The 22653-nt window shown below is 42.3% G+C and overlaps 1 protein-coding gene across 3 annotated transcripts in view; it reads right to left on the bottom strand.

Moving 5' to 3' along the window:
- The window catches only part of NDRG1 (N-myc downstream regulated 1), a 39828-nt gene extending 17414 nt beyond the window's left edge, over positions 1-22414 (bottom strand). The window contains exons 1-3 of one of the 3 annotated variants that reach the window (XM_048286544.1): positions 22321-22414; positions 8723-8801; positions 6039-6074 (exon numbers count right to left, since the gene is read on the bottom strand). In XM_048286544.1, coding sequence (XP_048142501.1) covers positions 6039-6074; positions 8723-8801; positions 22321-22388 — 183 coding nt within the window. In that variant the 5' untranslated portion in view covers positions 22389-22414. Of the gene's footprint in view, positions 1-165; positions 299-6038; positions 6075-8722; positions 8802-22320 lie in introns of those variants that run through there. The other 2 variants (XM_048286546.1, XM_048286547.1) reach the window with 2 other exon arrangements.
- Positions 22415-22653: the final 239 nt, after the last annotated feature.

Consider the following 22653-nt stretch of genomic DNA (forward strand, 5'->3'; position numbering starts at 1 on the left):
ACACAATTACATCAATTTTAAGTTACAACTGAAGCACTGAATCAAGATCTAAGCCCCTTGTACATGGGGAGAGATGAGCATTGCTGCTCTCTGAACTATACTCCATCAAAACTCTAGTTTTCAGCTTTTATATCTCCTTATAGACTCATTCCTCTGCATACTCACTGCATTACTTATCAAGTAAGCTGTATCTTCCACATCCAGGACCATCCTTAGGCAAAACAGGGTGGCAAATCCAGCAAGTCAAACAGAGGACGGGTGGCAGGTTTTTACTTTGTCCCAGCATGGAACTGGGTTATATAGACAAGCTGCTCTCCTACATAGGCTTATGACTCCCATAATGCCAGCTGGGGAAACCAAAACAGACTAATTCACGAGGATGTCATTCTTAAATAGGATTTGAGCCAGGTTTGATCAGGGGAAGAATATACTCAACAGAGGTCAGACATCAAAGATGAACTAAGTCCCTGCCACACAACATAAAAGCGCCAAATTTCAAACCTGGGAATTAGCAGAGTCTTTCCTGTTGCTGTTTCCACCAGGTTTGGAGAAGTTTAGCTTCATTTTGCATTTTGTCATCTGAAATGCTGGAACACCCCAAACTTATGCTAAATTAAATCAGAATTGAGTTCTTTCCTAAAAGCCAGGGTTAAAGTTTCCAGTAAACACAAAAGACTAAAAAATTAGTGTAAGTCACAATGATTCTGAACAACAAAACCAAGGCTTTTAAAATGTTTGATATCTAGTATTTTCCAAAGTAGATAAGCAACATTTAGTTTAAAGGATTCCTACATCAGCACACGAGTGTCACCAAGTTCAGTTTTTTACAGAAAATATGGGATTGTATGGTATACATTGGGTATGTCATTAACATCCCTTCCAACCCAAGCCTTTCTACAATTATATTTTAATAGTGTATGTTAAAGATCATCTAATTCCAACCTCCTGCTGTGGGCAGGCATGCCACCCATTAAATCAGATTGCTCAAGGCCCCAATAACATTCTACATCATTAATATATATTTGGGTATTATCATTATACAATACTCCTGAAGAGATTTTCAGTGCCAGTACAATTTCAGCAATTAATAACAGCTGAAATTAATAATGATGGCAATTAATATTTTCCACATTCTACTCTCTTACACTTAGCTAATTTAAAAAAATAATAATTTGGCAATCTCAACACAGTAATGAGAGTAAGCATTTTTGTGTAACATAATTCCTGCTGAGTGTAGAATATTGAAATTATTTTCTCCTCAGTTAGAGACTAATAGGCATTTCATATAATCAGATTTGTATTGCTAGAGCCTTCCGGTAACAACAGTGAAAATCCAGAACCTGTTTTCTTTGCAGGAAGCACCTTCAAGATTCAGGATCTTCCTCCTTCATGCATGAAAGAAAAAGTCTGTTCATGGTAGATAAAACCAAACCCTTGAACCTTCACATCCCACTGACCGCCACAGCTAATTCTTCCAGAACTGGAAACCTGAGTCTAGTTCAACCTCAGTGTCAACTAAAAATAGTTCAGAGACAACAGGTGATCATGCTCCCAAACAACTGGCATAACAGTCAGTTTAACAATTGGCTCAATTCCTCATTAGCATCACAGTGAGACTCCCTTAATTCAAAAGGGCTGTGCTATTTTCCCGTAGCATGAATTCTTAACAGGAAATACACGTAAGGGTCTAAAAAAACAACCAATTCAAACCAGTTTGTTTGGTGACATCAAACCAACAACTTCACATCCCTATTGATCCTATTAAAGATCAAGAGATTTGTCTACGTGATGTAGGGATGGATGTTTTCAAAATGCAGAGCACTGAAAACAGATGGCAGCACATCCCAATCAACATCAACATTATAGTAAGAGGCTCTTCACCAACTGATTTGTATTAAAACACTATCTTGGAAAAAAAATCCAAGGTACACTAATCCGATAGAAGGATAAAGACAAACACACCATCTGTTCACATCTCTCACTTTAACAGAGGTGCAGTCTTATATTAGTGCACTAAACACAAACATAAAAATACTTCCAATACATGCAATTTAAGGGAGGCTGTCTCAGTTTGAAGGAGCTGGTACATTCTAAAATAGATTTTATTTTTGCTTCAAGTGACCTTTTTATTTTTTCATGAGGTTAGAAAGGGAAGACAATTTGTTATCACACAGGAGGGCTCATTTATTCCTTCCTGTCTCAACCCTGGCTAAGGAAGATATGGATTAAAAAAACATGTTTATGAACAAGTTGTTTTCTGAAGTACGAAATATGCAACCAAAATATCTCAGATATCTAAAAAGGAAAACTGCACATGCACACTGCACATTTTGCTAAATATTTCATATTTTATATTTTAAGTAAAATACTGCATTCCATCACAATTATTTTAAAGCTTTCAAATATACTTAATCCTAAATTACAATCTCATGCTTTTATTTTAATTCATAACATTATGACTGTTAAATACAACTCCCTTCTCTTGCCTTAGGACTGAGGAAAAAGCTTTGGAGCTTTGAAAGATTTAAATAGCTTTTAAATTGCTAGGAGACTGTATATTTTAAATTCATATTACTTAAGAACTTTACTATAGTAACACCTGCATAGGCTATTTTTTCACTTCTCTTTTTCAATTTGCTGCAGATTGAAAAATATTTGAGCTTTTAATGTGGTATTTCAATGTCAAGTTTCAAACCCCCTTTGCCCTGAAGTTCTTTAGCATTTTCTCCCTAGCTTTTTCTACTCTAAAATAGAATTACAATTCATACGCTTGTTTTTTCCTAAAACCCCAATGCCTACATTTCCATTTATTTTTCTTTTTTTGTTAACATTTCTATTCTAAACTAGCAATATTAAGAAAAAAGTTCCCCAAATCAGGCTGGGAGTCAGGTACATTAGCAAGGATGATGACTTCAGATGTAAATGTAAGTGACCCTGCTAAGGTGGAAGCCAAGAACAAAAACTTTGGTGCAGGAACTGACGCAGATTATTGTGATAGCTCTGCCCAGGGATTCTTCCTAGTCTGATTAGCACTGGGTCACCCTGCTCTGCCAAGTACAAAACCACAGCCACCCCCATCCCTTTCCTTCAGTGTCCCAAAAGGATGAGGAAATCCACACAGCAGACTGCAATGCCCCAAACCACGTCCACCGGTGCCAGCAGGAATCCCACCCCCTCCTGCCACGTGCACCAGCTGATTCATCTCCCCTTGCAGGGCAGCTCTTCCCTTCTCCCCAAGCAGGCAGGAGGAAGGAGGAACTAAAGCAGAAACAGATCTTGCATACCTATAGATACGAATGGCCACGAGCCATGGATTGCAAGGGACAAACTCATCTCTGCCACCTACAGCTGCCACACAGCTCCAAGTTTTGCTGAGTTTCTGAGCAAGCAGAGCCCTGATGGACTGAAACACAGAGCTGGGAGAATACACACAGTGATGAGGAGCCAGGTCTCCACTGGCTCCAATGCTACCGAGCTAGAGCATACACAAATACACCAAACTGGAAATACAGCTAAAATGTGCTTGGCTTGAAGACAACAAAGCCACACAGGCCAGAGTGCCCTGCACCGGTTTATCATCAATTATGCTAAAACAGGTTTGGCCAGGAACACTCTCCCTCTTGAGACACAAGGGACCTTTACTTCAATTTTCAGGTAGGTGCCACAGACAGACATAGTAACAGACAAATTGCTGACTAGAAGTTGTTCAGAGCTGTCAGGTCTTTCATCTCTGGTCTTGGCCATCCCTTGGTAACTTCGCAAAGACTTTCCCCCAGAGAATAACTATGGACATGTCTTGCAACATGTGCTTTCAGAAGAGCAATACCCCACTATACAGTGGCTTACTTTAAAAATGGAAAGCTATGTTTAACTCCAGTCTGTCTAAAACTGCAAGTGAAGTAAGAATCTATTTTTTGGTAAACCTGAGTAACTATGTAAAATTTAGTCTTAGAAGGAAAACACCTCACAGACAGCTCTTTTTACTGTTCAGGGGCAGAAACAAAGTCATTAAGTGAACACTGCTTAACTTGTTCCCAGAATGATGGACCAAGTTGCAGTGGCTTTGGTGGACACCCATACCCATACACAGGCATTAAATAAGCAGCTCCATCCTGCCAAGCACCAATACCTTCCTTCCCTGGCCAAGCCCATCCTCTTCCCAAGTGGTTCATGGGAGAGGTTGCTCAGTAAGAGCACACTTCAGCTTCAGTCTCAGTCCTGGAGTGACCTGGGTGCCCTAGGGCCACACATGAACTTCTCTAATGAACCAAGCAATCACATCTCTCATAGCAGCTCCAAACCACTTTTTCCACAAATCAACAAAAAAAGAACTTAAAGAAAAATAGGGAGGGCACTTGTGGCTTTGAGGACCAAAGCTAAGCCTCCTTTACAGTCACAGTTCTTAACAAAATGCATTGAGACTCTTCCACATTTTTTCTTTCTGAACTAGAACAACCAAAGATTAAACTCTTAACAAAGATAGATCATTAAAAAAAGTAAGAGCTGGCAGAACAGAGCTAAATGACAAGAACCACTGCTCTGGATTAGTGACAGTTAATCCAAAACACGGAGAAAAGAAAAGCAAAAAGGCTTAGCGAATTTGATCTTGCAAGTTTAAAAAAAATCTATATATACACACATGGTTTACAAACCAAGCAATTTATTCTAAGAATAGAAATGAAATATGGGTCACTTCTGGATTCTTAATCAAAATACCGCAGTATTCCTGTTAGCAGACTTAATCTGGGATTCAATTTATTTAGACCAAGTGATCAATCTGGACCCAAACAGAAAGCTTCTCCCATGCTGTGCACAGTCCTGCAAGAAGCTGCATGGTGACAACTTTAACTTATATTTATCAAGATTTCAGGTACTGGATTTCATTAGAAAAGATGAGGGGGAAGATGCAGGATTAGTGTAAACTACAGTTTTGCTATAGAAGTAAGAACCATTGAAAGATGAAAAAAATGTCCAAGATAGCTGTCTCCCTTGGTTTCCAAGGAAAACTGAATTTGTGCTGTATTTTTTAAGCAATTGGCACAACATTGAATAAAAATACAGACAGGTGCTAATAAAGTACAACATGCAGTAAAGTAGAGAAGGGTTATTTTCTTGAAGGACTTGAACAGAGGCTAGAACAATTTAATAGCTTTCCTTATTCCGTCAGAGTTTGCCTCCATTTCTACACCCCCTGATAAAAATTAGACACCCAGTGAGCTTCTTTTCCCAACACATACTCCTTGTCCTCAGCAGTGGGAAAACACCACTCACACTGCTTGTCAAGGCAGGTACACCCTCCCTGCTCTCCATCCCGCTTCAATCCAGCCTGACTCCTGCAACCATGCAATTCCTTAATCTCAGCTAAGAACAAGCAAGGACAAACTTCTCTGTCAAAAGCCCAAATAACAATAAAATTAGAGGATCCAGGAGAGTTACCAAGTCATTTCTCAAAAGCATGACACTCAGGGACAGTGAAGGGCCATTATGTGACCTAGTGGTGTGCTATGAACTTGTATGTTCTGACTTTAAATAAAAATACAGAGACACCATCACTCCTATTACTGACAAAATTTATTGCTTAGCACCTTCCACCACTCCACAGGCCTCAGGAATATTTTGGAAAATTTCAACAGCATAACGGGATGCGCCCAGAGGAACATTTCCTCCGAGGAAATGCATGCACATTGCTAATGAAAGCAAATTAACAGGGGAAAGTGTGTGTCCATGTGGGAGGGGAATATATTGTTTTCACTACCACTGCCAAAGATTCTCATTCTCTTAGCAGGAATAGAACTGCTTGCAAACCAGCCACCTCCTTTGACTAAAACTTTCTCAGTTCCAGTCTGAAAAGGCCCCCCGTGGTCCCCTTCACATCGCTACAGCACAGCCCCATTCAGACCCCTCTCCCACAGTAACAACATTCCTGGCAAGCAGGCAGTCCCTTCTGGTCACATCTTGCTGTTTTCTCAAATGTCAATTCAATCTCCCCTCTTGCAAAAAGGAAAAAAAAAAAAAAAAACAATAATAGCTTTACTTGCCTGAACATCGAAGTCTGGAAGGAGGCGAGTTATAGCCTGTGAAGAAATTTGAAAGCATTAATGGAAATAACTTGCAGCTACAGGAATCTATGCTTGGATATGTGTTCTAGCCCACCAGTTCTGTAGCTGAGAGCTCTCTCTGTCCATTCAATAAAAGCTCTTCTGATGAGCATAAAATTCACCCAAGAGCTTTTAAACCCACTAATCTTCATGGAGAAATGAAAGCAGTAAAGTACTAGATTACAGACAGCAAAATGAAGGACAAAAGCTGGTGCATCCTCAGTTATTGTTAAATCTCTGAGCAATACACTCAAAAGGAGCAGTAAAACACTGAACTTTTCTGCATCGCTTATTGTAGCAATGGGACAGCCAACAGCCTCAGTCCTGCCTGGGATGGGAAGTCTTTGTTCAAGAATGCATTGAACACTTGCAACTCAGTTAAGCAGTCATTACTGGAGCATGGTTACATGATGTGGAAGGTGGAAAGGGTCTTATTCCAACCCAACTTAGTCTTTGCAGTGTTTGGGAGGCTGGATGGACATGGAGAGGTCCATTCCAACCTGTCAGATGTTATAGCTGCTAGTGACAAGCTCCTGCACCAGCCAAGGATCTCCACCAGGAAAGGAGTTAGGTGACAACCTCCCCACCTCCAGGAGTCTACAAGGCTTATAGCTTCAAAGTGTCTTGTAGTTACCTCCTTTTGTTAAGGGACAAGAAAGAAATCAAACTCTTATTTCCACTGCAGGGCTGAAAATAGAGGGAAGAGCAGCCAAGCAAACATTTTATGCTGCAAAGTGCAAAAGAGGCCAAAGCTTGAAAAATAATATTGAGATAAAAAGGAAAGCTTAGAATCCTGGCAAGGAGGTCACTCAGCCTCAGAAACCCAGGTAAATTAAGGACAGATGTCAGAAGCACTATAGCTGCTTTCTTAGGCAATACCATCTCAGATGGGGGACCCTCAAAGCACTGCAGTACAACCTGTAGTTCTCACAGCTGTAACTTTTAGGCAACTTGGCACAGTCTTGGACATGCAAACAACTACTTATTTCTGACTGAGCAGAAATAATTTTACACAGCCTTAGCTTTAGACAATATGCCGTGTTTTAATCTTGCTATACTGTTGGTTTTATGACCTTTTAAACACAGCATTTCAGCCACTGTTGTCCCAGTGGGACCCAGAACTGAAGGGAATAAGTAAATGTGGCATCTGTACCAACAGCATATGAAATAAGGCTGATCATTGCTCAGGAGCAAAGACTTGGCTGTAGCAGAAACTCAAGCACAACAAGCCAGGACTCAACTCCAGAGTGCATCACCCAATAAGCCACTCAAAACCAGCTCCGCTGTCCATCTTAATATGGACTGACCATCCTTCAGGGCAACCCTTTCCACTTTCTCAAAATACACTAAGTAACTTCCTTCATCTATATTAAAATGGCCACAGAGGAAATCAAACTCTTTTTTGCCCCATGCAAACAAAATTAAGGCAACATCATGAACAAAAGCATACAGGGATCATTGTCAAGATTCCAACTTTTGATCTATGTGCTACAGAAATCCAGGAAGTTAATCAGTATTTTAAGATATTTCTGAAATTTATAGCAAAGATATTTCAGTACCAACAGGACTTCTGCTTAGAATCTCCTTTGCTTTGGTAATACTGAACAATATGGGCATTAAAAACGGGTCTTAGTCTCTGAAAAGTTGGAGTGCTGCATTCAGTGGTGGCCAAACAAGCTCTGCTTTCATGCAATGGCCTTGGCAAAGGAGCTGTGTTTAAAGTTTCTCTATCCATTTCACTGCAATCACAAGTGGAAATTATTTTCTGAAGTGTTTACATGAAAGAGGGAGGGAATAAAAAAGGCCATAGCAGACAGAGCAATGAATTCTAGTGTGTAAGACCAGGAAAAAACTCAACGCATATATATACATAATTGTCAAGAAATAATGTCATTGGGAACAGGAGAAAAATCTTAGTTTTGTTTCAAGAAAACGTTGAGATTTTTTTTACATATTACAGTGAATTTTTTGCCATGAACATACCAAAACAGAGTATGGCTACCACTGAAGAGTCAGATAGACACTGAATCCAGATTTTGTTGATACGTTTTTGAAAAAAAATGGTGCAATAAGGGGTGAAAAGTAGTGTAACAAGGCTCATAAAAAGAAAAGCTGGGATGTTTCTATACTGCAACTCCAATGACTGCACCAGGCCGTGGGTTGTACACACCCAGCCAGCTGTAACTCATGGCTCAGTGCACTCAGAGGGGACTCAGCCCTACGTCTGGAGTCAGCTATGCCCAAAGGAGATGTAAAGTCTCTCTCCATGAGAGGCAGCTGACAGAGCAAAGTCTATGTTGAGAAGTCTGTAGCTATAGAGGGATGTACATGAGATTGCCCAACTGGCATCATTTGATACAGTTAAAGGCATCCAGAGCTGTCATTATTCAGAGAAGAAAAAATGTCACCGTCATATTAAAAGCACAAAACCAAACAACAAGAACAAATAATTAAGGCTCAGTTTTGCATTATCAAAAAAAACAACCCAAAAAACTATTCTTACTCCATCTTCAGTTTCTTGTTTCTTCCATACAATATATTTAAAATAATCTAATATTATGTGCAGTTCCAACAGCAGTCCTGACAGAAAACACATAAGCTCTAAAATGCTTTAAAATAATTACCTCCTCCTTCTCCACCAGAGGTTTCACCTCTGCAAGGTGAGCATCCTGGAACTCTGTTGACATGGTCAGTAGCTGATATCTGCAAAGAGGAAAAGAGATTTGTTCTCAGCTTGCATCAAAGATTAAATACAGGAACAAGTAAGGATCCTGCTCCACCCAGCCCCCACAGTGACCCACTCTTTCAGGTTATAGTTTAAAAGACCTCTGCAAGAAGGTTATAAAATCTCTTGTAAAATGCCTCCCTGGTTTATTTATATACACACTCCTGCACAATACAAGATTAAAGAAATATTAAGACTGCAAGATCAAACAGATGTTTGGCAGCTTCAAAGCAGAGAATGCAGAAGGAAACAGGGCAGGGACCAGTGGAGAGAACCATGAAAACTATCATCCCACAGGTGAAAGAAGGCATAACCAAATCTACACAACTAACTCCTGAAGTTTGCTTGAATATTTGTTTCTGAAAACTTTTTTTTTTTCCCCTCAGTGTATGCAAGGATCCCTCACTATCCCCCAGATTTTTACAGTGAGAAAACTGAACTGGACACATATTAGCATCATTAGACTGTCAGATTGATGTGCTCCATTCTTCAGGACAGCTAAAAATCAGATACTTCTTTAAGTGGACACCAACAAGGTTCATGCAATAATATTTTCGAAACTGTCAAAGGAAGGAACAAGATTGCTGTATCCTGCTCTAGGACAGGACTGGCATTGTGATGTCCAGCCCTCAGCTGCAGGAAGCTTAACTGGTAACACAGACACAGCCAAACCCCAGGAGAGGTGACTGCCAAGACAAACAGTCAGAGGTCATGGCTCAGGTGCAGTGCACCTTCTGCAGTGGACCAATAGCATCTCAGTTCAGCAACCACATCAGCCCAGACAGGGAGTCGAGAACAGCATCTTTTCATTCTCATGACAAAGATAAGGCACCAGAGCCCAAGGGCTGTTCCCTATGAAGCTGTAATGAATTACTAGAAACAGCTCTTGAAAGATACTAGGACTGTTGTAGCAGCAGGATGACAAATACAGAAGTCAAAGTATTTATTACATATCCTTTAGCCTGCTGGAGAAATGCATATCATGTGGGGTTTGGGCATCTTTAATAAATTTCCAATTTTGTCCATCAGCAATACACAATTATAAAACAAATTAAATATTTACTTTTTAAGAAAAGTTTAGAACTATCTCCAGTAAAGCATATGAGTAAGTGTACTCAAAGCAAGACAAGAGGCTGAAACACATTTAGGAATTATTGACTAAGTATAACTGAACATATTTTAATTATCTTCTGAAGATAAACATAGAACTACAGAACAGAATTTACATCGATTCTTTAAACCATGATTTCCCATCTCCTGACTTAAATCTGATTTAAGCCCATCACACTGTCTACATAAGTGACTTGATGGCACAGGAAGGGCTGTGAAGCCCACAGGAGCATCCAGGCAGTGGCAGCAGCATTATTTTTTCACTCTGCCCCATGGGTTAACCCGATGCATTTGTCCCTGGGCAAAGATGCTCTGGTGACAGTAGGATGGCTGGATGCTGCAGAAAGCTATGAAGGGACACACTCAGACTAGAAGAGTTAATGCTGGAAAAACATGGGTGTCCATGCACATGGAAATAGCTTTGGGTTTAAGGAACCCTTCTTGCTAGCTATGCAACTGGGGAGATTTTTGGTAAAAATTAGACTGGGGATTTTAAATTTAGAGAAACATTTCATTAATATTTTACACCACCAGTTGAGGCATGAAGGCAGGACCAAAACTGATCCTGTTGTCAGTGCTTGGTAATCCAAATTTACGAGATGACATCAGAGGTACATAAAAAGTCAGGAGACTTAAGTGGCCCTGGTTCACCCTTTTCTCCAGGTTTTCCATTGTGTTTGGTTTGTTACAGATTTTAATCACAAAGAATAAGCACAAAAAAAATTTTCAAAATTTTGAGCAACTGCAACATTTTAGCAAACATTACATGTTTTTGGGATTACAGCCTTCTAGGTAGTCTGCCATTCTATACAGTGAGCCATTGTGCCTGGCAGAGAGGAAAAATAAATGCTGTTGTAATATTTGGAGGTTGAAATACTCATATGCAATTGAACCTAAGTCAAATGGCTTTTTTTTTTTTTAATTCAGCTAGTTCTGTTAAGACAAGTACCTTAATATTGTACCTAATTCTGCAATAGGGACTAGAAGTGCAAGAGGTTTTTCTATGGTTTGCCCATAGGGGAGGATAGTAAGAAGCCAGGTCCCCTGCTGCAGTTTTCCAGTAAGAAGTGGTTCAGGGAACAAAGCCACAGCTACTGTTTGTGGAATAGAGATGTTTACATGGGGTACTTTCAGATTTTCAGGGACTCAGAGCATTGACTGCAAATGAGCAATAAAACTGTGCCAAAAAAGAACAAGATGGATGCTTTTTATAGCTTTAAAAAACAATCCTATTTCACAATAGTTCAAAGTTGTTGCTCTATGTTTCTGAAAGAACCAGCATTAGGAAGTGCTGACCAGCAGATTGCATGACTGCCACCAAGTCTGCTGAACAAAAGCCTTACCTACACCAAGTTCTCACTTTTGGAAAGATACCATATCTTGGAGCCACAATGTTTTCGAGCAGACATTTCCAAGCTCTGGGTTTTCCTTCTGTGCATCAGGAATACCTGAAACATTCCTACCAAGCAGCAACCTTGTGATAAGGTGGGATAACAACATGCTGTTTGTTCATAAGAGCTGGCAAACAAAGCCCTGCTGACAGCACTGTAAAAAACATCTTATTTTCCAAGGAGAAAGATGGGGAAGTGGCTTTGTACCACCCTTGTTCAGCACAAATTTTATACTTTCTAAATAGGTGCTTTGTGCTGCCCTCTGTTATGTGACAGGGCAGCTCAAAGCTAATGTATCTGCGTAACTCTCCTAAACAGATACCATACAAGCATCCCTTTGTACACATTTCAAAGCACTTGCCTCACAGATGCCTTCCAAAGACAAAGTTCATTTATATCTGCAAGCAGTAGTGTAAAGTTGCCAACTTGGAGAAAAACAACTTTTTTTCACTCTGCTTGGCCAATTCAGCCTGCTGAGAGGTCCCAAATTCTCCTCTCCAGGAAAAACCACTTCCACCCAGCAGCCACCTACCATCCTGTACCCAGACACCTGTTGCAATTGCTGCTCAGAGGTTTGTTTTAAAAGTATTATACTGCTAAGAGAAAACTAAATGTTTAAGACACTTCTGCAGCTAGCAAAGTGCTTTAAAACTGATGGCATATCTACCTTTGCCAAGTAGTAGGAACAGCACCAGACTCCAGGAAGCAAGGAAGGTGTGGGGAAGGGTGAAGTCATCTGTGCAGTACTGTGTTGACTGATTTCATTCATAGGCCTTTCTGTCCCCATTCCAGCCCAATCTCACTGCTCCAAAACCACTACAGGAATGGTCATTACCAAGGCTATTAACTCAGAAATCAGTATCAGGAGCCGGATTATTCTGATATTAAAGGTTCAGAATCTATCTCCCTTCCCTCTGTATCATTGCTGGGGGGACAATCATTGCTGCAGCCTTGTTTTGGTAGCAGAAGGTACAAGATAAATGTGCAGCCTGGCTTGGCATAACAGAGATCCCAGCAAAGAGACTAAGAAGGCACCCATCAGGCCATCCTCAGATCCCAGCAATGTTGCAATCCTAAATACCAAACATTAGGTAATATGCATATATGTGACCAAATTCCTTTCAAGCACTGAAGAAAAACAAGTTCCAAGACCCCCATATCAAACTTCTTGTTTCTGAAGGCACATGTAGGGTTGTCCAAGCTTGTGCCATGGGGTGCATCATCAAGCACGATGGCCTCACACCCATGAAGGGCTGGGGGCACTGCTACCAGCTGTACAGGATTTCTCTGCCCTCACACCCAACTGGTTTTTGTTTCTGTGCTATGATAGAAAACAAAGAGCAACAAAAGGCTCCTGCCTGAGTGTTTCATAAAAAAGGCAATTTCCTCAAAACTGCTTTTTTAAACACTGGCAACAGATTATTCTCCTTTTGAGTACTGATGCGTAGAAGGGTAACCAGAGCATCTTGATGGCATTTTCATCTCTGCAGGCTGAGCAAGCAGGAGGGACTGCAACCACATTGCATATAGGATGAAATACTCATGAGCATCTAATGTTAAAGAGGGAAAGAGTTGTGGACACTGAGGGTTTGCAGCTCCCAAGAACTGGTGTTCTCTTTGGAGAGAGAGGGACCACGTGAAACTTGTGCTCCAGGACTGCAGGTGGGAGGTGTTTTTAAGCCAGTGACATCACTCTGCACTTTGTCCCTTGAAAGCTACAGGTGTCTTCAGCACTGTCACCAAAGAAGGTAGGAAGGACAGGTGGCAGAGATTTCGTGTACCTGTAGCAGCTCCCAGAACAATTAAGCAAGGATGAGACAAGGATGGAGAGAGCTACAACGTCTCCAAAGCTCTGAAAAAGCTGATTGGTAATTATCCACATCAGTTCCAGGTCAGAAAAAAAAACCAGGCAGCTCAGGTCTCTGACAGTGAAGGAAAGTTACTGTGATGCTCAAACAGCCTTTGAGCCTTCCACACAGTAAATTAGAGCTCCTCCAGTCACTAACAGTAAATGCTGTAAACTTGTCTGACTGGCCTAACAAACATGGTTACTGCAAACTGGAGAGCAGCTTGAAAAAAAAACTTGTGTCCACTAAGCAGAGACTAAACAGAGACAAAGGGACATCAAGACAAGGCAGTTCATAGCACCCATGTACAGTTATAGGCCATAATACATCTCTAAGTGCAGTTTACATTTCAGGTAGTTTGTAACAAAGTTGACAAATTCAATCTTCCTGTTTGTGAATCCAGTGATTCATTTGCAAGCATCCAAACAGTTCGTGCATAAGCATCTGCCCCCACACTGCCCTGTTTAAACTACTCTTTGTTACAGGCATTGGTATCACGAGGTCCTTTGTGTACAGTTACTGCTTTTCTCTGACATCGTTCCACACAATAAATCATGAAAGAGGTTTTGCAGCAGCTCCTCCCCTTTAAAAAAGGCAAATGACTTTTGACAGTTAAGTAGGATCTGAATAAACAATTTGAGCAGGAAGTTACAAAGGTTGAAGACGCTCAACTACCTGGGACACCCCAGGCTTCCTTAGCCTCCAGTTACACACTATCTCAATTTGGAACCAGAAGTTAATAACTTGAGGCAAAGGAAGTTTGAAAGCAGAATGTTTAAATAACCTGACGTTTCAAATGAGAAAAGGTCAGTAGTCAAAGCATAAAATCAAATATTATCAGGGAACTGAAACAGCTATGCTGCCTGGTGGTCTCCAGTTCGTAGGTGTCCTGTGAGCCGCAAACACCCAGCCCTCTTTAAGCATAGCACACTGCTGATACTCAACTTCATCACTTTTTCTAACCATTTTACTTTTATTTTCTTTCAACACTTTGTGAGTTACTCCACCTGCATGTTTTCCTGAAGGCCCTAGTTGAAAATGAGAGCTGGCATCAAAAAAAAAAACAAATGCGGATTGTTAGAATAATGTAGCATAACTGATTTTTTCAAAGCCAAAAAAATAAGAAGAGCTTAAAGTTTTAACCATTTTTAAGTTCACACTTATGCTATGTGCTAATCAATCTGATTAGGAAACCAAAACCTTTCAGCCAAGAACTTGAGCCCTGCGCCAAGTAACAGCCGGGTGAAGCCACACAGAGACAACTGCAGGGACAGAGCCAGCAGCTGACCCACCACAGAGGCACAGCTGGGGGGCCACAGCATCTCCCCCAGCCCGCCTGCCAGCAGCTGGGGCTCTCTGCTGCAGAGAGAGAGGAGATCTCCAGGCTCAGCTCCAGCCCACCTCCTCTGTCTTGTTCTCACTCCTGCCACTGGCTCCAGTGCCTGATGGACACAGCTCAGCTGTGGTCACTCTGAGATCAGACACAGCTTTGAAACTGCCAGTTCCTCAGACCAGGGGCTGGTCACTCTCCACACACACATGAACCATGCTGGCAGCTGCACATGGATAGTAGCACCAACACAGGGAGCTGGAAGCAGCCCTTCTGTCTACTCAGCAGATGTTGGGCAAGAAACTGTTGCAATACAGCTTGCACAACTTTCTCACTGCAGGATGCAATGAAGAATGTTCCTTAGAAAGCTTGGGGTCCTCCCATATCTCACAGGAGTAGAAGCTGGCTGTGGGAAGGGTTGGTGAGCTGGCCAAGGGACACCCCTGCTGTGTACCCCCTCCCAGTATAATGAGCAGCTATCTCTCCCTAGCTGGCAGGGAAATGCAAAGCTTTCAATGCCTTAGGGCTTTTTCCTATTTTAGCAATCCCTAATACTACCTACACTATAACATCGCAACTCCATGAGGCACAGATTACAAACCCTAATGAAGTTCTCCAAAATTCATGCTTCTTTAGCATTTGGCACCTGAAACTGCCTCAAGTCATACCTCTGTCACAAGTGGTTTTGTCCAATAATGCAGAGTAAGTGTTCAAGGCCAGGTTGGATGGAGCTTTGAGCAACCTGGCCTAGTGAAAGGAGGGTTGGAACTAGATGATCTTTAGAAAGACAGATTTGCCCATTCACACTGCCAGTGCTGTGCTTTAGCTTTAAAGGGCTCCAGGCTGTGGGTGGCAGCACTGCAGGGTGGAAAGGATGAAGAGCAATCAACTGCTTTCCTAGGCTTTGTTTCCTTACACCACCCCGGAGCCAACCTGTCTCCTTCCACTGCCCCAGCACCCTCCCCTCCATCCTCCCACTGACCATGCACAAAGGTCTGAAACACAGATTAAAGGTGATGCACTGATACAGGACCTGGCACCTGCTGGGCACTGGGGTGTTGGGCTGGGCTTTGGGGGCAGAGGAAACAACAGAGATGTTACGAGGGGGCAGAGATGGATTAGGCATTTCATAACATGGAAGAGATGGCTTCTGCCACAAAGATTATGTTCTAAACAGACAAGAAACAAGCTATTGTTCCTGCAGCTCACCAGTGTCAGGACAAGCTCCCTGCCCCCTCCTATTCTCAATCTGCCATGCTTTAATAGTCCATAGCTGCTGCCCAACTGCAGCCGCTTCAACAAGTGGGTGGTTCTGTCAAAGTTAGAGGCAAAAACACCGAGATTATTCCAGAAGGGAGAGGCTCACGGTATACTCAGAGATGAGGAATGTTGTCTGGTTCTCTAGGTTGCACCCTTGCAAGTATATAGTGGATTCTTTTTATATGTTTTGCATTTTCACATTGATGTTGCAATGATGAGGACTTGAGTTACAAAGCATCACAGCTAAGGTTGATGGTGTTTCTTAATTTACATTTATTCATGAGGTCGTACTATATGGGTTTCAGTTTCTGAGTACATAGAAGACTTGTTCTACCACCTATTAAAATTGCTTGGTCATTACTATTACAAGTTCTCTTTCTAAGCCCTGCCAAAATGTCTGGGCTGAAGTTTTCCATGATGAGTGCATGAAGGTTTTTATTTGTTTGTTGAGGAGAAAAGTATAATTTATGGATATTATTCTGTTCCCATGCATGGCCAGTTCCCTTTTCTAGGATGAACTTTAGCCTTCTAGAGCTTAATGTGAACTCAAACTTTGCACAAATGGCCATTGTGTTAAGAGACATCTTTCATTCTTCCCAAGCAAGTCCCTTTATAAAATTACCAAATTTAAGCATTTTCACATGCTGAATTACTTGGGACTGCATCTGGGCAAAAGCCTTCCACTGCCTGCAAGCCTCAGCACCCAAAGATACAATATGATCTTCCCAAGGGCTGAGCACACAACCTGTACCACAACAGGTGGCACTGGTGAGGGGATGTCTAAACCAGAACCATCCAGTACCAGAATACTCCTTTCTTCTCAAAACAAGCCCTTCCAAAATCCTTCAAAGTGGGCAAAAGGCAATTCACCATCCTCAGCTGACTTATTTAAAAGCCTTACCCATCTACACTCCAGGTTAGTGCCTATTACAGGCAGAGAACTTTGTTATCATTTTCCAGGCTGCGTTTACAAGAGGGGCTGGAGTTCTACATGTTCAAGCTTTTATATAGCTTTGGGATTTTATATAAAACTTCATAAAATTCACAGTGTTTCACATGGAAAAAAAAAAGTGATGCTCTTGAGCTGAATCATCTAGGAAAGATTAATATTAAAGGTCATCATAAAATTCTGCAGTGCTTCTACTGCATAATTAGTCCCATAGCCCAGAATGCCACAGCTTTGTCCAAGGACACAAACACATCTTAAAATTTAGCAGGGATATGTTTTAGTACATGGAATGCATGTTTAGAGCACTCCAGAACTATGGCAGCAGGAAAATGACATCATTAGTCTGACAAGCTGCACACAAGCTACCTGAAGGAAGCAACCCAAAACCCCCCAGCAAGAGCAATCCTTCCTTCCTTTAACAGTGCATTTCCCATCTGGATGTCTGTTTATGGTGTTCACAAATAAAAGTTCCTTTGAAAGTTGCATCCTACTTTGCTGATTGCTTTTCCATTACACCTTATGCCTACCAGTAAACACACCAGTCTATACATAAAAATATATTACTACTTCTTTGCTTTGAGTACCACTGCCTCCACCTACAGAGTCTTCATGAGGGCATTACAGTTTAAGATCCTCATTACTTAGTTTGTGCTTCCTAAAATTCAAAATTTCTTAAAGTCAGGTTGTAAGAGTAGTGAAATGGCAAGGACAGAAAAATCACACGCACAAAACCAAACGCCAGGGATGGCTGAAAGCAAATGGAAAGATTTGTTTTGCCATGAATTCAGTTTTCATGCTACATTAAGTCCTAATGTTTGGTGTTTCCATTAATTTCTGCATCATCTGTACGGGTCTAGCAGACAGGCCCTACACATCCATGGTAGAAAATAAGCTGAAAAAGCTATACTTTTGAAGCTATACTTAGGCAGGAAGCAGCCAGTTGAAGGCTTGGAAAAGTAGTGAATACCCAGTTTTAAAAACTGGTCTTGAAAAGGAAGATCTATATTGACCAACTTCCAGCTACCAAGAGAAAAAACTTGACGGATGAAAAAGATATATTAAAATTTTGACAACTAACTGAAAGGAAGCAGCCTCAAACCCTAAAGAAACATAGGAAACATGATCAGCCACACAAAATAAGAGCAGCAAAACTGACACACATCCTGCTTAGTACAAAGAGATACAGCTGTGGAAAATTTCTTCAGCACAGGCAGTCCAGCTGTGCATCAGCAAGCACACAACAGAGCACCTCTGCATGGAGAACACCCCCTCTGACGACAAACTTCTGGGCATTATCCAAAGGCAACACTCTCATGCCAGCTGGGAAACAAAACAGGCCTGAACCTGCAGCAGCCCTGAGAGAAAAGTAAAACTGAACTCATCGCCCTCATCATACAACATTTGTACATTCAAGTCTGACACTTTGATAATTCCAGGCTTTACTTTTTTCTGTACTCCACACTTGCTGTTCTGGATTAAACATCAGATAATGGTACTGATTCACATGGACTCTCAGTACTGAGTTTAATGATGTCATAATAACAATTTAATGATATGTGAACACATATTCAAGCAAAGCTCTGAATAGCTCCTTACTGCTGCTTAAAAACCACAGCTAAAGGAAATTAGCAGTAGGGATTACCTCCCACTAGCTGTCCCTCACTGAAGTCACCCAGGGCTCTGGAAGTGACACAGATAGGGGAAAAAAGCTGCCACCTATGAGAGAAACACCAAGTTCAATAGCCATTATATTCACAGCCATTGATTTCCAAGATGTCTAACCCAGATTTTAGTCATCCATAAGAACACACGCCACTGAACCTGAAAATGGGATTGCCTTACTCTTAGTCTTTGAAACAGTTGCAGAATATTTCCCTTAACTTTCCAGTAGCAGCAAGTAATTTACCTAGAACTTTTGGGACAGAGCTTTTGGAGTAGAGGGCAGAGCTGCTCCTGGACCTGAGCAACCTGATCTAGTGGATAGCATCGCTGCCCATGGCAGAGGGGTTGGAACTATGTGATCTTTAAGGACCCTTCCAACACAAGCCCTTAATGATTTTATGATGAGCTACTGACACCGGAGATCAGCCCCCACCTAACTGTCCAGGGAAATTCTCCACAGAGGCAGGACAACACCATTCTGCTTTAGGTGAACATTCAAAGGCACACCTAAAGCTGAAGCCAAGGGCAGTCTCTCTGTGCAATGCCATCCATGTAGGAAACAGTGACAGAATGAGGTGGGTTCTTCTGTACATCTGTATTTCTAGGTGCTGTGATTCAACATGAAAGTTAGATGTAAAAAGTCAGCTGGAAATCATACTTCATCTCCAGAACTAGCATGTCATCCTTGTTAATGCCAAGCAGTTACATCTCCTGTATTTTGGAAGGTTTTCCTTCAGAGCAATCAAACCAGAGCAGTCAGAGAAAGCCACTCTTGTTGCATATTGCTGTGACTGAACTGATCCAGGCCATTGCTTCCCCAGGCTGTGCTCTCCCTGACAGCAAACAGGCTTCTGCTGCCTTAAGCTTCCAGCTGTGCACATGATGTAAACACTGCTGATCCGCCACAATTAGAATTTCTATTATTTTTGAGAGTTTTGCAGTTTCTACTTGTGTTCATTCTGAAGATTTTCAAGCCAGCTTTACCCCTTCTGTATATTTTCTTTTATTCTTTGTCTATTTTGAGACAATAACAGCAGGAAATGTCTCATTACATATATGCTCTATGTTTTGTGCTCTAATGAGGTTAAGTGAAAAAAACAGAATTTTTTGTGGGAAGCTAGAAGGTTGTCAAAATCTCTTAAGCTGGTCATGAGAAGATGTATGTTGCACTTCAGTCAAAGAAATTGATCGCTTAGGTTTAAAAATCTGAACCAAATAATTTTTCTTCCAACACTTCACTGCTAATCCCACCTGAACTACAAGAGCAAATTACTTAATTGCCTTAAAACTATTCTAAGGACCAAGTTCCCTTGCCAAAGTGTTCCAAAAGGTGCCCTGTAATCTCCCCATGTAATTGTCATAGTCCAAAAAGGAATATTCAAAGAGCAGAGTACCTCCTACTGGAGGAAAGACAGTAGGGGAATCCTGCTGGTTTTAGTGAGTATTCATGCAATCTACCCAGATGATCTGTCACACAGTTTTAGTGTTCTTTTTTATTTTGGCAAGAATAAAAAAAGCCATTGTGCAAGGCACAAACAGAAAACTTTAGGAGCTTGTTTTCTGGTAGCCCAGGTGCTGGTTCCAAAACACAGGCAGCACATGTGGCAGTCCTCCCTCAGCAGAGGGTGACACTTCTTTGGCTATTGCCTGATTCTCTGGACACCTGATGCTTTGACATCTCTATCTTGCTGTCATGCTGGTAAAGAGGTCAATGAATGCAGGAAATAAGTACACAAACCCTTCTTTCTAAGGGAAAAAAATTAAAACCCTAGTTTTTCAAGACCTTCTACACCTTTCTTCCCCAGCCTGGTTCAAGGTCAGTCATTTCACAGTGTGCCCATTCTCAGGGGAAGAGCTCATCTTTTTAAAAGAGCATGTAATGACAGGACAAGGGGAATGGCTTTAAACTGAAAGAAGGTCTATTTCAGATATTGGAAAGAAATTCTTCATTGTGAGGGTGCTGAGGCCCTGGCACAGGTTGCCCAGAGAAGCTGTGGATTCTTCATCCCTGAAAGTGTTCAGGGCCAAGTTGGATGGGACTTTGAGCAACCTGGACTACTTGAAGGTGCCCCTGTCCATGGCAGGGGGCTTGAACTAGATAATGTTTCAATCAAAACCATTCTATGATCTCTTGGTTCAGTAATTGTAGAAAAATCTTGTTCAAAAGTTTTCAAAGTTGAAATCAAGCCCATTCAGTTATCTGCTGCACATTCAGAAGCTGAGGCCTCCAGGTTCCCAAAGCATTATGCCACTGCATCTGTTCAGTTTTTACTGAAAAATATTAGGTATAGAAAACAGACCCCAAGGAGTCTCTCATTACTACATTAAAACCTGCTTTCACTGCCTCTGTGTTTCCATGTTCCTCCTGAACACATTCATGAGTTACTCTTCTTTGAGGGCACGGGGCTCATTAGTACCCTGGGAAATGTACAAGCCTTTAAGAATCACTATTTTTGCTGCATCTACTCCGAGTTTTACCATTTCATCCAAAGTCATTAAATTCTTGCTGTGCACAGAACATCATGCAGCATTAGCTGCCTGCTGTTTACTCAAGTACTTGTGATAAAACCCCAGTCATTCTATGTCAAACTACATTAGATTCTGGTTAAAAGAGCACAAAATTAAAACAAGCAACAAAAAAAATCCACAAAAAAAAATACTAAAAAGACCAAAAACCCAACAATAGGAAAAAAAACCCACAAAAAGTCCTCCAAAATCAAAAAACAAACACATTCCCAGAGCCAAGTTCAAAGTGCACAGGTTAATCCCACCGGCTGAAGTTTTGATGTAAATTGTGCCTGTAACAGCCAAGGCTAAGAACAGCAAGGCAGGTTTCTCAGATGTTTACCTGAAGCACTTGATAGGTCCTCTTTACAGGTTATTTCCATTGCTTGCCCTCAACAGTGAGTTTTGCAGCAGCTGTGTATCTTTGGCACACTTGAAAACACACAAAAATGCTGATAAAAAGCCAGAGGAAACCAAAATAGTCAAAACACCATGAAGAGAACCTGAACAGAAGGCTTCAGGTTGTCTTTGACCTCTTCCATGTCATTACAATTGCATTTTCTAGGTTCAAAATAGAGTTCATATTTAAATAGGAGAACGAAAATCATCAAAATAAAATAAGGTGATAAATACTTCTATCTGAAGTCCTGTTCTGGGGATGGGGTGCTAAATAGGGCACTATGATCTTTGTGTAATAGTGGGTCATGCAGTGACCAATGCCAGCTTGCAAGTGTTTCATAGGAAAACTGTACCATGATGAAAAGCATTAACCAAAACGTCCTCCTTAGCAGAAGTGAAAGCCCTTATTCCATCAAGCCCAGTGCGTGGCTGCGCCTCCACTGCAAACATTCCCCTCAAGTGCTCTGAGCCGAGCAGTGCCTGGAAGCACGGGTGGCGAACTGTGCCTATCGTCACACACGATGACAACAACCCCACTGAAAGAACTGGCCGGACACCGATCAAGGCTGTCCTGCGCTCCAAACCCAGTACAGAGCTGCGAGAGCAGAGAAACACAAGCAATCACCAGTGGTCAACTTCCGTAGAGAAAGTATGTGCCTTGGCTCCACAGCTGTTTTCTAACCCAGCCCATCCCACCCCGCTGCTACCCGGGAGCCTAGACCTTGGCAGCAGCATCCCGCAGCCGCCCCCGCTCCCGGGAAGGGCCAGGGTCCGGCTCGGGGCGCGCCGTGCGCTGCCCCCTGCAAGCGGCTGAAAGCCACCCGTTCCCCCAGCACCTGGCAAAGACCTGCTCGGGGCGAGGGGAAAGGGATTTAGTTTTAAGAAAAAGGAGGAGAGTGATGCAAGGATGCACACTCGAGGGGACTGCGAAGTCCGCGGGGGTGGGTGAATGGATGGACAGAAAGACAGATGGATGGGTAAGTGGATAGAAAGACGGACAGATGGATAGGTAGGTGGACAGAAAGACAGACATAACTCTCTTACTTGCCGTACTCCCGCTGTCGCCGCTGCCGCCCCGCGCTCCGACCGCCCTCCGCGGCCGCGGGGTGCATTTATAGCCCCTGCCCTGCCCCGCCCGCCGGGCGGTGCTGCCTCCGCCGCCCGCCGTGGGCTCCGCCCGCCCGGTTCTGCGCTCGCCCGGTTCTGCGATCGCCCCGGCGGCCGCGGGCCTTCGCGGCGGCTGAGCCCGTGTACGCGGGGCCGCTGGGTATCAGCAGGGAGCCCCGACGCCCACCCGCAAGCCCGGGTCCCCCCTCCTCCCTGGCCGCGCAGTCCAGGCGGAGGGGGCTCAGCGCTGACATCGCATTCCCGGGCAGG

This window comes from Corvus hawaiiensis, chromosome 26 (assembly GCF_020740725.1).
Source record: "Corvus hawaiiensis isolate bCorHaw1 chromosome 26, bCorHaw1.pri.cur, whole genome shotgun sequence".
NCBI lineage: Eukaryota > Metazoa > Chordata > Aves > Passeriformes > Corvidae > Corvus > Corvus hawaiiensis.